Source organism: Cryptotermes secundus, unplaced genomic scaffold (genome assembly GCF_002891405.2).
Source record: "Cryptotermes secundus unplaced genomic scaffold, Csec_1.0 scaffold688, whole genome shotgun sequence".
NCBI classification, from domain to species: domain Eukaryota; kingdom Metazoa; phylum Arthropoda; class Insecta; order Blattodea; family Kalotermitidae; genus Cryptotermes; species Cryptotermes secundus.
Window position 1 is genome coordinate 936136 of NW_019725012.1, and position 15278 is coordinate 951413.

Sequence of the window (15278 nt, forward strand, 5' to 3'; positions counted from 1 at the left end):
CCCACCTCATCCTCCTTGACTTGATCATTCTAATTATACTTGGAGAAGAGTACAAGTTATGAAGCTCCTCATTATGCAGTTTTCTCCAACCTCCTGTCACTTCATCTCTCTTCGGTCAAAATATTCTCTTCAACACCCTCAGTCTATGTTCCTCCCTTAATGTCAGAGACCAAGATTCACACCCATACAGTGCCAGTAGATTTACAAAATCCCTGTTGACATCAATAAATTAAGATGAGCCTTTTGGTTTAAATAAAACTTCTGCATAGTCATTAAAGCAGTTCCTCAAACTTACCTAAACAACTTCAATTTCTCTTCATGTTTTTAATGATCTATGCGATGATCTCATGCCACAATTAAAAAAGAAACCCTCAGACAGTGTCAGTATTCTTGGTTAACAACTACAATCTTTTCCCTTCCATTAAGGGTTCTCACCACTACTCATGACACAGGTAGGAAGCATGCAAAACACAAAACCAATACTGGGTAAAACACACTGTATTGATGTAAAATTTTGGTGACAGTTTTAAGTAATGAAATAATTCTGGAAGCAATATACAAAATGTGCTTATACCTTAAAATGTTACCAAATTTAAAATATCAAGGTTTACATCTCCATTTTCCATCTTTGGTGGCTAGTGCGTAGTGTATTGTTCGCACAGTAACTGCAACAGGACAGTAAAATACAAAGTTCCAAAAATTACAAGATAATTAATAATGTCATGTTACCTCAGCTGCTGCTTCTTGTCATCTAAATTAGATTATTATTATTATTATTTGAAACTCAAATTGTTCTTCTCTGTCACATTGTGGCTTTCTCTCTGTGTGTTTGTTTCTGTATCTTTATTCATGCTCACTTTGTAATTAATATAGACTGTCATATTTTGTATTCTGTTCTTTAATTATTTTTGTGTATTTCTATCTATTCGTGCTTACTTTGTAATTGGCCTCTGTGCTGTTAAGTTTGCATGTAAATAAACACGAATTGAATTATTATTATTATTAATTTATTGCCTTTATATAGACTGTTGTATTTTGTGTTTTGTTCTTTAATTATTTTTGTATATTTCTATGTACTCGTGCAAACTTTGTAATCGGCCTCTGAGCTGTTAAGTTTGCATGTAAATAAACATGAATTGAATTATTATTATTATTACAAATGTTTTTCAAGTTCAGATTTCATGTTCACCTCAGAACTAAACCCACACACACACATGAAAAACAAATTCTGGCCTGTGCTGTATGCTTAATATCATGTCTGAAATATTTCTGCAGCTTACCCAGTCAGCTGTTCAAAGTTACTGAAGGTTCCTTAAGCTGAATAGTAGCTATTAAGTGTACAAAGGCTGGAAATGTATCTGATTTCATGACATGGACAACTCTGACTTTAACTTTATGTTTAACTTAACTAACAATGTCCTCACACATATGCACCTGACTATAGCTACCAGGTAAAAATGTTTCAGCCATAGCATTCAAGAGCTGGGAATATATGAGCTATCTTGAAAGACATGTTTATAATTAAACATCATGTTCATTTGTCCTCCACATGGAAGCCATTAATTGGCACCTCCATCAGCATTCCTGTGAAAACACTGAAATTGATCTGAAGTGGGCATTATGTTAGTTTTATGTATATAGGACAACTTCCAACATGATGAACATCAGCCTACATTATGTTTTCACATATCCCATATACCTCTGCCAAATATATCATGATGTTTAAACTATAACAAAAAGAATGAAGGTTGCTATTGGATAAGAACATATAATAGTGGAGGACTAAAGTTGGAACAGTTTTCATACCATTCTGTGACATTAATATTTGCATAGCATTTATTGTTTAAAGAGATTCCTCAGATCAGCAGCTGCAAGCTAGTGCAGTAAAAGCTTTCCTGTAAGTATACACCAACATAATCACACTCCATTCACTTCAATATGATTTCATAAAAAAAAATAGGCCTACATTATTAATATGCTGTATATCATGCAGTCCCAGGAATGTACAGAGGTATGAAAAACTGATAAGATATACCATTCATTAATACAAATTGCCTCCATATATTTGTGGTTAACATGCTGTAACATTTTATTCTGAATTATAAAATTTGTATTTATTTAATTTAATTTTTTGTTAAAATTATATAAATATAACACAGACTTCTCCACTTAACAGGTGTTCATTTTCTCAACATAAATGTTTTAGTTTCTTCGAACTTGTTTCTGATTACAGCACCTGCAGTTATAAAGTCATCTGTTCATAGAAACATTTTTAATTAAAACGTGTGCATAACTCCATACCCTGATCTGTCTTCACCTATGCCACAAAACAACTGCTAATACAGTGCAGTCACATTTTATGTGAGGTCGTGCTCCTGGAGACCTTGCATAATTCAAGACAAGTTTAAAAACACATAATTGATTCTATCTGAAGTTTTTGGAATCCATATTATTTCAAACTTGGCGCATAACTACAACTATATTAATATTTTTTTATATCACACTATTTTGAATTTACATAAAATGCAACTGCACTGTATGTTTTATCACCTCTGAGATGAACTGGAACTATGAGCCAAGAGCATTAATTTCACATTCTAGTAAAACCTTGTACATTTACGAAATTTACTCAGAGCCATGCAGTCCATTACTGTCAACATTTAGTTTCTGTCTTTAAATTTTAATTGTAATGCCCTGTTAGGTTCTATTTTTTACAAAGACAGGCCATTGTAATAATTTATTTTCTGACTATATTAATACATTCTGAGTTCAACTTCTTCTCAAAACCATTAATTTCAAAATCTAACCTTTCCTGTTTTTTTTTTCTCAATGGGTATGAAAAATTTCATAACCACTGCTTGGATTCTGTTGTTTCTCTTTGCGATGGCCCATATTCTTGTGTTGTATGTTAGTATATTCTCTTTAAATTTTGGTAAAATTTAAAACTATTTTCTATTCTACTGGCCTCTCAGTTGATTTTAACATGTGATTCCATTTCACTTCCAAAATAAACAAATGTCACATTAAGGTTTACTGTGACATTTGTGCCTAGGTTCCTTGAAATCCTTATAATCACCACTTTGTCCATACTCATTTTCAGTTTATATTCCTTTATAATAAACCTTCAATGTTTTAGTTTCTTTCCAACTTAATTCCTGTCCTTACCCCAAATCAACACACCATCTGCAAATATTAATATTCTGTTGACTGGGTCTACAGTTTCTCCTATAACTTCATCCCATATAGCACTACAGTAGTTTGGTGTGAGGATACTCCCTTATTTCACTCCACTGCTTGTTTTTAATCATCCTAATTTTGAAGAAAGCAGTCTTCCGGGATGTGGCACCGTGTAGATGTGGTGTTAACAGACATCTACACGATGCCACATACCAGAAGACTGCTTTCTTCATAGTCACCGCTGTGAAAACCTCAAATCTCACATCCTAATTTTGTTTCAACACAATTTGTGTAATCTTAAACCCAAGCATCTTTTCAAAATACTGAAATATTAGAACACATATACTATACATAATGTTCAAAAGGGATTAAGCATGGATTAATATTAAGCCTTCTTCTTCCTTAGATCCTTCTACATTTACATCAGTCATATAACAGTCGAGTATTACCATGTACCTCTGACTTTACAAAACTACTAATCCTTCCTTCCTACCTTCTGCATGACCTTATTCCTAACCTGCTGCTGTTCATAAATTTTCATGATCTCTCCTTGTGTAAAGGACTGAATATGGACAATAAAGCAGGTCAAATTTGTATATGTTCAGGTAGCCAGGCATTTTGCCAGGCCCTTGAGATATCAAGGGTAAGAAAAAGCAAGTCTGGCTGTGTGTGCAGGCAATAACTGCCTTCTATAAATGGAACATGTTTGTTCCTCTAGATCCATGGTCACAGCGAGACTTGAGGCACAGAATATGCAGACGGCGTGGTTAAGGAAGGACCGAGCAGTTCACTCCACAGTCCCAAACCACCAATTTCACTCTCATCATGTGTTGGTAGACTTGAGATTAAGGAGTGGATGAAAGATAAGCATTACAAGCCGCACCAGGAATGAGGCAGTCAAAGCTTGTTATTAGAGAGCCTTTGGATTAACAGTCTTAAGGCCCACAGTGACTGGACAGGAAACAAAGGAGACCAGTAGAATGACTGCTGACTGACCACTATATTGCACATTAAGACAGCACCCACATGTTACGGGCCTCTCAGATAATGTAACAAGCAGGAAATGTGAACAGGCTGACGAATTCTCCTGCCACACATCTTTCTACTGTCCAGCTTTGGATGGGCACAGAAAGGACATCATTGCCTCTGTATGGATATTAGGACCATACTGAGGCTGGAGGCAGAGTGTGGACAGTGTGTTTGGAATGGCTGGATGTTGCCCTCCAAGTCAGTACAATGCAATACAACTGAACAGATTGGTCTAGAGGTAATGCTCTGGGCTTGTATCTGGGAGGTATTCAATTCAAATCTCTACCAAGACTCCATCTAACCTGCCTGTCATTTCTCATGATTTTCTTCAGCCTCTTTAGGCAAATGCCAGGATAGTAACTCTGTTAGGTACAATCACTTTGTTCTGTATCCTCTCCCATTCTCCTATCCTCCTCCCACCCATTGCGATACAGCCTCAATACTGAAAGCATCCTTAAATAACCAAAGAGAGAAAAACATATAATTAATATGAATTATTTTTCCAGTCTTGATCTCCATTCTCTTGTCCTGTTTTCTCCTGTATCTCTTGCAATTGGTCCACAGGCACAAATGTTTTACTCATTTATTTTTCATCTTCCCTGATGACATTATTTCATATACTACTTCAGTTGTTATTAACAGTGTATTTTAAATAGCTTCTATTCAACTGACCTGATTTCACATGCTGGTATTTTTCTTTTTGTCTTATTTATGAACTCTCTGATCTCTCTGTTTTGTAATTTAAGTATCTTATTCTTTCATTTTATCCTTGTTACTAATTTTCATTATTCCAATACTTTTAAAATGTACCACCAAAATTCTGTGATCACTGTCAAAATTTAAAGTATGTTTCATGGTTGTTTTCAAACCCTTTCTTTTAATTAAGTAACCAATTATGCTCTTTCATTTTCCATCCTAACTATATCTTGTTAAGCAGATTCTAAAGGGTTCTGACGATGGTGGATCACACACACATTCATTGGGTTTTTGGACTTTTTCCATCATCCGGAACTGTAGGTAATAAGAGGACACGGCGTTTCGGAAACTGGATCCGTTTCCGTCTTCAGGTGAGAAAGGAAGGCACCCACTCAGTTGGGCCCCTTAGAAGAGCTAATCTCAATCACTGGACCACTGAGTAGGTGTTTTCCTTTCTCAGCTGAAGATGGAAACAGATCCAGTTTCTGAAAAGTCGTGTCCTCTTGTTACCTAGAATTCTGGATGGAAAAAGTCCAAAAACCCAGTAATTTTGTGTATATCTTGTCAGTTTAAGACTTACTGACTTTTCAGTCCATCCATTATCTCCAGCCTCTTGACACATCCATGTCTAATGATCTCTTCCTTCATTACCTTTGCTGCCTTCACTTAACTCCCCGCATACTGTCCTGTTCTATCTGAGCACTGCAATCCCCTATAATTGTACCTGTATCCCTCTACATCACATCTGCTAAGCTTTTCTGTCTTCATTAGAGCTGCTTGGGGCACACTATCTCAACATCATCTATCGCTTCCCCAACAAAAACTGATTTTTTTCATCATTCTACTGTTTTCCTCAATGGTTTATTTTATGATGCTTTCAGTATTGCAAACTATATAATGTAAAATTGTATGACAGATGACAAATTCTGAGAATTTGGAAGGAAAGAGTCATAGCCTACCTGGGTACTATACTGCCATTTCCCTGGAGAGACTGAAGAAAACCACAAAGAACCTCAGGATAGCCAATGACTTCGCCAAGATTTCAAACAAACATCTTCTGAATACAAGTTACAAGACCAGTCTGTGTGGTTATCGCTCTTTTCTGTGTTCTGTACACTCAGTATTTTATTGATTAAATGCTGTGAAACTATTATTGTTACACTGTTTCCTTTTTCTTCCTCACCATTCCATCATAATTTCTGTCATTTCCTTTCATAAATCATTATTTTTTTCCAAATTTGTGCTTGTAATGTATTATAGTACAATTTCAATGATGTATACTGATGAACTAATATGCAGATAAGTAAGAATTCACAAGTTCCACACAGCAAGGATATTTCCAGATCAGAAACATCCGTGATTGAAAGCAGCAACACACAAATTGTGAAGAATTTGAAGAACTTTCAAACAGAGAAGTTTCTGAAGGAAGTTCCACTCCAAAATCACAGAGACATACTAAAGCACGTGTGACTGAAGATACAATAATTGAGAATCTGAAGGGACCTTCTAATACAGAAATTTCTGAAGAAATACCACTTTAAAACCACATGCAGACGTTGAATTTGTGACTGAGGATATAAAAAACTAAGAATTTGAAACAGTGGCCTGCACACCTTTTCAAACACAGCATTTTCCAATCCAGTACAGCCCTTTCATGACAGGAGTGCGAGGCACTTCTAGAAAATTAATATTAAAATCAATAAATTTGCAAATAAACTCTGGTATAACATAAGTGCATAAAATATCATCAGTTGCCAGTTGTTCTCATGATATGATCTGCAGTCCAGTTCATCTTGAAATATGGAGCCCAACACCACTACATAACCTTTCATAAATTCAAGTGGGACACTATTAACAGTAGCAATCACTTCTAACACATTTGTAAAAACTATCATTGTTATTTTAGATAAAGGTGTAAACTTACAGCATAGAAAACTTGAAACCAATTCATTATTTATTTCAGCTAATTTCAAGTGTACTTTGGTCCTTGTTACATAATACTGACCTGATTGTCCTGCTCAGCTAAACGGTACATTTATGATTCCAGTAGGAAAAACGTGGTACACGGAACATACACACTGTAACCAAAGCCACCACTAATATTATGTACCCTGTCTGTTGCATATACCAAATTCTGCTAACTCAGCAAGCTGCATGGAACGCAAAAGCTATTTCATCACCAAGACATAATGTCAACCTAGATATCACAAGTTGGTACCAATGCATCGTGTTCATTTTTTTTCTTTTATGCCCTTATTTCATATGAGTAAATTGTATTCTTGTATTTCCAGTTACAGGATTATACTCTCTACAAAAATATTACATTTATATAACATGACTCTGTACCAAGGAATGGAGAAGTCTCTATTTTCACTGTTGACCCACAAACTTGAGAACACATCAAATCTTTAGCCACATATCAGATCTTCGATATCTTCTCATGAGACTTCAGAATGGTCTCCATTACTGTCAACATCTCCATTGGCAATGGAAGATGCTAAAATGAAGAGTTCTTTCTCTGGAATTATAGACTCTACTTCACAGGCCAGAGGACAGATCTGATAACTTAGCTGAGGACCATACTGAACCAGCAAGTATAGGAAATACTGGTGAGGGCTTATGTTTTGACCTCACAAGTTCAGCCAGGGATGCTGCAAGCACTCTCCTGCAGTGGCGCGCATGTTGGGATCGAATGCCAACATAGGCGTGAGGAAATTTGCGAACGCTTCAGCCTCCACACGGTTCCAGTCGTACTTTTCCGTCAGAACTTCCAGCAAGCCCCATGGTTTCAGTTTGGTAATGTGTCTAAGTTCTCCTGCAATCAATACAGTCAATACATAATCCTGGTCCAATTATGGTGGACAGTAATACACGTGATAGAAGTGAAGAATAATGTTTACTGAACATATTGTGGTATACCGCCAGGAATCCGGGATGGTTGAGGAGATCATGGTTGATTTTCTAGGCAATGAGTGAAGTTCCTGCTACAATGCTACAATCAGAATGCATCCATTGCTATACATGACTAACAATCTAACAGTGGTTTCCACCGTTACACACGAGTTGTTGGAAGCAGTTCTGCATAGCAGTGGCTGAGCTTATCCCTTCAACATGGTATTCCCTATCGAGTCTGTGTGGAAGTTATAAAAGTCCTGCTTTGAAGAGACTAGTCACTTTTGAGTTTTAGAGTTCTTAGTGTAGCTCCGACCAGAGCAAGAGCAAGCTCGTATCTGACAAAGGGAACAGAAGACTTCACCAAGATTAGCGGTGCAACAAATATTTATAACAGCATTGTAAGAAATGTCTGACGACATTATAAGTGGATGATAATTGTACTTGGAAGTGTAGAAGAGATTGTCTAATATATGTCTTAGCAAAATCCGACACCCGTGTGAATTTACTTGTCGCGTTACATAGGCCACACGTGATAATATTCTTAAACAACAAAAATCTGACACAGTTCTACAGTTTGTTTACGTCACTAAAGACATTCATTACAAGAAACTGCCTTATAAAATATCTCATCATATGTGGAAAGACGCACTTACAGAAAAGTGTTAAGTCATCTGAAAAAGGCGCCTTCACTCCACTGTCATGCATGGTTTCTTCCATCTATCAGCATTCACTGTGTTTACAGCAGTGATCTTCAGATAGTTGCAACAGTCTTTTGCTGGTCAGTAATATACTTACGAGGATTGGAACTTTAACAGTGGCAACTATTTATTTACAACTGATACAAAATAGATGCATGTTTCGAAGTTTTACTGTCCTTCAATGTAGTCACCAGCATTGTGTACAACCCATTGCCAGCGATGTGGAAGTCATAGGATACCTTTAGCAGCGCCTGTTGTGTTGATAGTTCGAATGGAGCGGTCTACTGCCTGAAGAATCTCTGGAACAGTTCTGAAGCGAATGCCATGAACTGGTTCCTTCATCTTAGGAATCAAGTCAAAGTCACAATGGCTTAAGTCCGGGGAGTATGGTGGATGGTACAGCACTTCCCAGCCCCATCGATCGAACAAATCAGCCACAGCTTGCGCTGCATGTGGCCGAGCATTGTCCTGCAAAATGATGGGTGGGTTCTTCAGAAAGTGTAGCACCTTTCTCAAAGCTGGTCACAGGTTGTGTTCCAAAAATGAACAGTAATACTGCGCATTGACGGTCTGCTGTCAGGGAATGGTATGCGTTAGGATAACACCATCACAGTCGTACACGAGAATCACCATAACTTTCACATTGCTGGGGTTCTGACGAACTTTTGATTTTGTGGTGACCCATAATGATGCCATTTGTTCGATTGGCGTTTCATTTGTGGCTCATTTGTCTCATCCAGTGTAATGATATGGCGTAAGAAAACCTCTCTTTTGCGATCACAGCGCTCCAACTGGTTACAAGCAGCGTCATATTGTAGCCATTTCTGCATTTCCATCAATTCATGCGAAACCCATCGTGATGCAATTTTTCTCATGCTCAGGCGTTCCTTCAGAATGTGAAGCACAGTTGTATGCGCTAATCCTGTCTCTTGGGCCAGCTCACGAATCGTATGGCATCGATCACTCTCCAGTAATGTGGAAAGACCATACACTTCTTCACTGACACCAGGATGACCTGGCTGACACATTTCTTGCCAAATTTTGGCGTTCCTCATTGAAGGCTTTTACTCATTTTGCCATTGTTCTGTAAGGCAATGCAGATTCCCCGCAAGCCTCTTGAAGACCTTGATGACACTGTCGTGCTGTACGGCCTCTGGCACATTCAATCTTTACCCAACTCTGTTGTTCCTGTTTCGAAAACATCGTGACAACACTACATTAGACCGTGGCATGGTGGCAGCAGAATCAGAGTCAGACAGACTTAGTGCGACCTAGCCCATAAACTCCCACCCCACGCATGCCTCATGTGGACACCCCTGGGAGACTCTTGGGTGATATGCAGAAACATACCGTCGTGATAATTGTGAAGAGTGAACATTCCAAGGGGAAGCATCCTTCTAGGCAATGCCATGTTTGCGCAGTTCACAAAGGGGAATGTTTCCAGAAATATCACACCCTCAAGCACTTCTAGGAGCACTGGTAAGTGTTCTCCAAAAATTTTAGTTCATAAAATTAATTAGGAGATTTTATATTAATTTTTAAAGTGAACAGTGCACAAGTTAGGGTAGTAGGTATAAAAATGCCGGTCCCCAGGGTGATTTAAATATTTAAATTGCCGGTCTGCAAAGTGTTAAACTTGATATTCTGTTAACACGAACACTGGCTTTTGGCTTGGCCCATGACCCTTCAAGTTCCAAAGACTAGTCTGTATGCAGAAGCACCCGGAATAGCTGGCAGATATAGTCATACTGAGGAGGAGGCTACTCTTGTCACTTGATGTACACCCCACAGCATTTCAGGTAGAACATTTGAGATTTAAGCCCACATAAAGGGCAGTATACAAAGGAATAATATACGCAGAAGAGCAAATATGTGTATGTGCAGGTAGCCAGGCAGCTTTCCAGGCCCTTGGGGCATCAAGTGTAACATCAAACTGGTGTGGGAATCTCTACAGACAATGATCACAGTCTAAACAGAACAAGGTTACGCCCCTCTACATCCCTGGTCACAATGGGATTTAGGACGATGACGATGCAGATGCCTTGGCTGGGGAGGGACTCAGCAGTTCAGTCCTTAGTTCTAAACCAATTTCACTCTCACCATGCACTGACAGGCTCGATATTAAGGAGTGGCTGAATGAGAAGCACTCCAAAGACAGGGATGTCACACCTGGTGTGAAGTAACGGCTACAATTATTTATAACACAGTTGTGGGGTTTCCACACTTTACAAACCCTACAACCAAAGTCTTCACGTACTAATAACGCGGGAGCTATACAAATCTCCCTGAATGACACACTCCAAATATAACTGTACTACAGCGCTCACTAAGTCTCGAAAGCACACAATAAGTCTTCCGCTCGCTGACTTCTTAGTTATCGCACACTGTCACATAAAATCTTGTAACCACACGTTCGCGTCTTCTTATCGCGACTGCTGCTATGTGTCAACTCGACTCGTAGGCTTGCTCGGAACTAACTGTGAATAGCCTTCGCTGCTCCTTATGTAGCCTCGTTCCGGACCATTGTCGTCTGGTGCCATGTTGCTAGCAACGCTGTCTGGAGTTGTTGACTGCTGCCTAGCAACCGTGATATCCCTTGGTGACATCACCGCTGTTGACTCGTGTTGCATAGCTACCAGGTTGTGGGGACTCGGCTAACTTTGGCTCCGCTCGGCACATCACCGCGGGGAGAGTGGCGGGGTAATGACTCGCCTATTACGAGAGCGCTACGTTACTGCCACGTGCCGCTGGGGAGGTAGGGGTCCTCCGTTGCGCAACATGTCACACTATTTATTGAAGAGCCTTTGGATAAACTGCCTACACATCTGTGTTGGACAGCAAACAGAGTAGTCTGGTAAAAGGGCTGCTGACTGGCCATTGTGTGTCATTGAGACACCCCTTATGTTTTAATGTCCTCTCAGATACCGCCATGTGCATGAAATGTGGAGGGAATGACTCCAACCCCACACTGGCTGGGCACAGAATGAATATCCTGGCCTCTGCATGGTTAGAGATGATAGAAGGGCCTCAATAGAAAAATCCTGGCTCTATCATTGCCAGAGATCATTGAACAACCACAGTCAGATTGGAGTGAACAATGGGCCCACTACTGATCTCAGTTCTCTGGTTGACTGGCGGCTGTCCCCATATGTCAACAAAGAAGGGGACATCGCACAAACTGTGGTAGCACTTCCCATAACACAGTATCTTCAAGAAAACCACGTGTCTGAGTACAACCTGACAAGAAATAACAGATTATAATCACAGATAATTTAGCAAGAAGTCATATAGAGTTCACTCCTTAATTCAGAAGTCTGTCATAGAGGGAGATATTGGATTGTTTTTCAATTTACCTAATCCTTCCAGCTGCACTATGGCGCTGGGGTCAACTCAGCCTCTAACACAAATGAGTACCAGGAATTAATTAAATAATTTTCCTGGGGAGTATTGCAGCCTCTTCTTTTAACACAGAATAATTACAGTTAGGAAAGTGGTAACGAAGAAATACTCCATATTTGGAAAAACGTGAGGATCCTTTGAATGCAGAATGGTCCAAAAAATTTTCTTGAACAACTATAGCAGAATTCATTTTTGCTGAAGATTAACTTACCCAAACTTTGGAAACCCATTTTGTTTAAAACTCAGTTTTGGAAAAAATTCAATATGATTACCAAAGCATTTGTTGTAAAGAAAGATTGTAGGGGGTATATTTTGTTCCTCCTGCTTACACTTTGGAGCATACAGGGCTGATTTCTCAGTTTCTTTATCGTTTTTACAGACGGTAGGATTCCTTGGATGGGTTATCAGCTTGTCGCAAGGCATGTACCTAAACACAGGCCACCACAAACAGAAAAACGCACAGATTCCAAACATCCATGCCCCAAGTGGGATTCAAACCCACAACCCTGGCTTCCGAGTGAGCTAAAACAGTACATGCAGTTGGGGGTATACAAATATTGTGTTTCTTATGGAGTGTTATGAGGTTGTAAGGGAATCCTAATGCATGTTACACTTTCATTGTAAAATGAACATCCATTCCGGCAAATGACATATAAATTACATGCCAGTAGCTTTGAGTAACAAGCTTTCAGTGTTAAGAACAAACTTTACCTTTCTTATTGAAGAATTCACGGGAATATTTTCCAGAGAACATTATATGCCTGGGGATATTTCCAAGTAGTTCAATGATGTGTGCCAAGTGGTCCTCATCACGGGAATATTCTTCTCCCGAATGAGGCTCAAACAAGTAATCCCCAGTGGCTAACTCAAATGCCTGTAAAATTTATCATAGAAGTTTCACTGTACCAATAATTTTATGATTATACACAAACATATATTTTCACACATATTGAGGAGGTAGGGACAGGTAAGAGTTTAACACTACTTTAACTTTATAACATTCAATAATTCTGACTGTGGCTCTGTATGGGTGTGAAACTTGGTCTCCGATATTAAAGGAGGAACATAGACTGAGGGTGCGGAGGAGAATATTTGGACTGAAAAGGGATGAAGTGACAGGAGGTTGGAGAAAACTGCATAATGAGGAGCTTCGTAACTTGTACTCTTCTCCAAGTATAATTAGAATGATCAAGTCAAGGAGGATGAGATGGGCAGGGCATGTAGCATGAAAAGGGGCGAAGCAGAATGCATATAGAATATTGTTGGGAAAGCCAGAAGGAAAGAGACCACTGAGAAGGCCCAACACATACGTAGTTTGATAATATTAAAATGGATCTTGGAGAAATATGATGAGATGGTATGGATTGATCTGGCTCAGGATAGGGACCAGCGGAGGGCTCTTGTGAACACGGTAATGAACCGTCGGGTTCCATAACATCTTGAGAAGCTCTTGAGTAGCTGCAGAATTGGCGGCTTCTGAAGAAGGGCTGAGCTCCATGAGTGGCTGAGTGAGAGCAATAAATGCCAATTTCTTTTTCAGTGTTATCTGGTGTGTCACTCACCATGCAGGCAGTACTCCAGATGTCAGCTGGTGTTCCATATCCAGCACCCAACAGTACTTCCAAACAACGGTACTGTCGTGTCTGGATATCTTCTGTAAAATGGTGATACTGTAACATACATAATCAGTGTGTATAAATTAAACAATATTTAATAATATTATGTATTTTGAGCAGGCTTTCATCAGAATGAAGGTTCTAAGTTAAGGAGCAGAATACTCACATTGCCAAATGATGTCTGTATAAGGTTAAAAAGAAGTGAGGCACATGATAAAGACATTAAAAGAGTAAAATAAAGAACTTGGTGTTAAAACTAAACTAATGTACCTATGTACACAGAAAGAAATTGGGAAGTTAGACATAGGGGAAGGATTCATTAAAACTGTGACTCCTTTAAATGCTTTGGGTCAATAACAAATGGTGAAACATGTGACAGAGATATTTAAAGACAATCCCTCGGAGAATTTTAAGAAAAACCTTACTTGAAATCTTATGTAATAAAATATAATCTCAGGAAATTAAGCAAAAATGTATTTCATAGCACAGTTGAAAGTATTCTGTTTTATGGAGAGGAAATGTGGTCAATGACTGGAACAACTGGGAAACAAAACAAGGGCTGATGAGTCCCATTATTTAAGATGTCTTCATATAACAATGGAAAGCAGAGCTAGGAATGAACTATCATGGCAAGAAATGGAGTAACTTCATAAGTGATGAAGGAACTACAAAACAGAGTCCTAAAATGGTAGTCATACTGAATGCATTGAGGAAATATTACCAGAAATGTACTGCAAACGTTTACAGCAGGAAGAGGGAGGGGGAAAGATGCTGATGATGAAGAAGACAATTAAGAGGGGGGCAGACAACAACAAAGACGACCAGGGGAGGATGATGAAGAGGGTGAGGATGACAAAAAGGCAAGGATGATGACAAGGGGAAGACAACAGCAAGGAAGATGATGATGATGAGGAGCAGGAAGTGTGGGAGCAGAAGGAGCAGATGCAAGAGTAGGAGTAGGCATAGTAGTAGGAATATGAGTAACAGGAGTAGGACAAGGATCAGCAGAAGGATAAGCTGGAATACAAGGAGCAACGGGAGCACCAGGAGGTTTCACAAGAGCAGGAGCAGGAGCAGGAGAAAATGGAGGTGTAGGATTAGGTATAGAAGTAGGAGCAGGAGTAGGCACAGGAGTGGGAGCTGTATGAAGAACATGAAGAGTAGGATGAGGAGGAGCAGGAGGTGCATGAAGAGAGGGAGACCTACATATAAGTGAAAGCATATTTACGCTACTGTGGAAGATTAAGGTTTCAAGGATGGATTCTGGGAGAACACCAAAAAGAAAACTGATGCTGTATAGATCCAGAATCGTTAAATAACCAAATTAAAAAGATAAACAAAAAAAAAAAGGTTAGGGGGAGAACAAAATATGATTCTAAACCCTAACAAACATAAGTTCATTTCCAAACGATTTTACTGAAGTATATCTTCTACTTACCTATATATGCATTATGCAAATATACTTACCGACCAACATGCATTTCCAAGGTCTGCTATCTTCACTTTAATATCACATACGTCATGAACTGGATCTGGTTGGTTCACCAACTGCTTGGCATCTGGACATGATGCCACGCGACGGAATGGTTTTCCTACATAGAATTTAAATAATTTGCGACATTTTCCATTTTGCGATCCATAACTTAGTGCACAACTTGCTCTTAATTCTCCAGTGTGATATATACATGTGTGTATGTGCATATCTGTGCGTGTGCGTGCGAGTGTGTATTATACTTTTGCCATGGAGATGCAGGAGACACTGATATGA

At 39.0% G+C, this 15278-nt stretch overlaps 1 protein-coding gene across 4 annotated transcripts in view; it reads right to left on the minus strand.

Moving 5' to 3' along the window:
• Positions 1-5432: 5432 nt before the first annotated feature.
• The window catches only part of LOC111863235 (SRSF protein kinase 3), a 97904-nt gene continuing 88058 nt past the window's right edge, over positions 5433-15278 (minus strand). For all 4 annotated transcript variants that reach the window (XM_023849355.2, XM_023849356.2, XM_033750978.1 and 1 more), the window contains 4 exons: positions 14978-15102; positions 13457-13564; positions 12606-12768; positions 5433-7717 (listed from right to left, as the gene is read on the minus strand). In XM_023849355.2, coding sequence (XP_023705123.1) covers positions 7533-7717; positions 12606-12768; positions 13457-13564; positions 14978-15102 — 581 coding nt within the window. In that variant the 3' untranslated portion in view covers positions 5433-7532. The remainder of the gene's footprint in view (positions 7718-12605; positions 12769-13456; positions 13565-14977; positions 15103-15278) is intronic.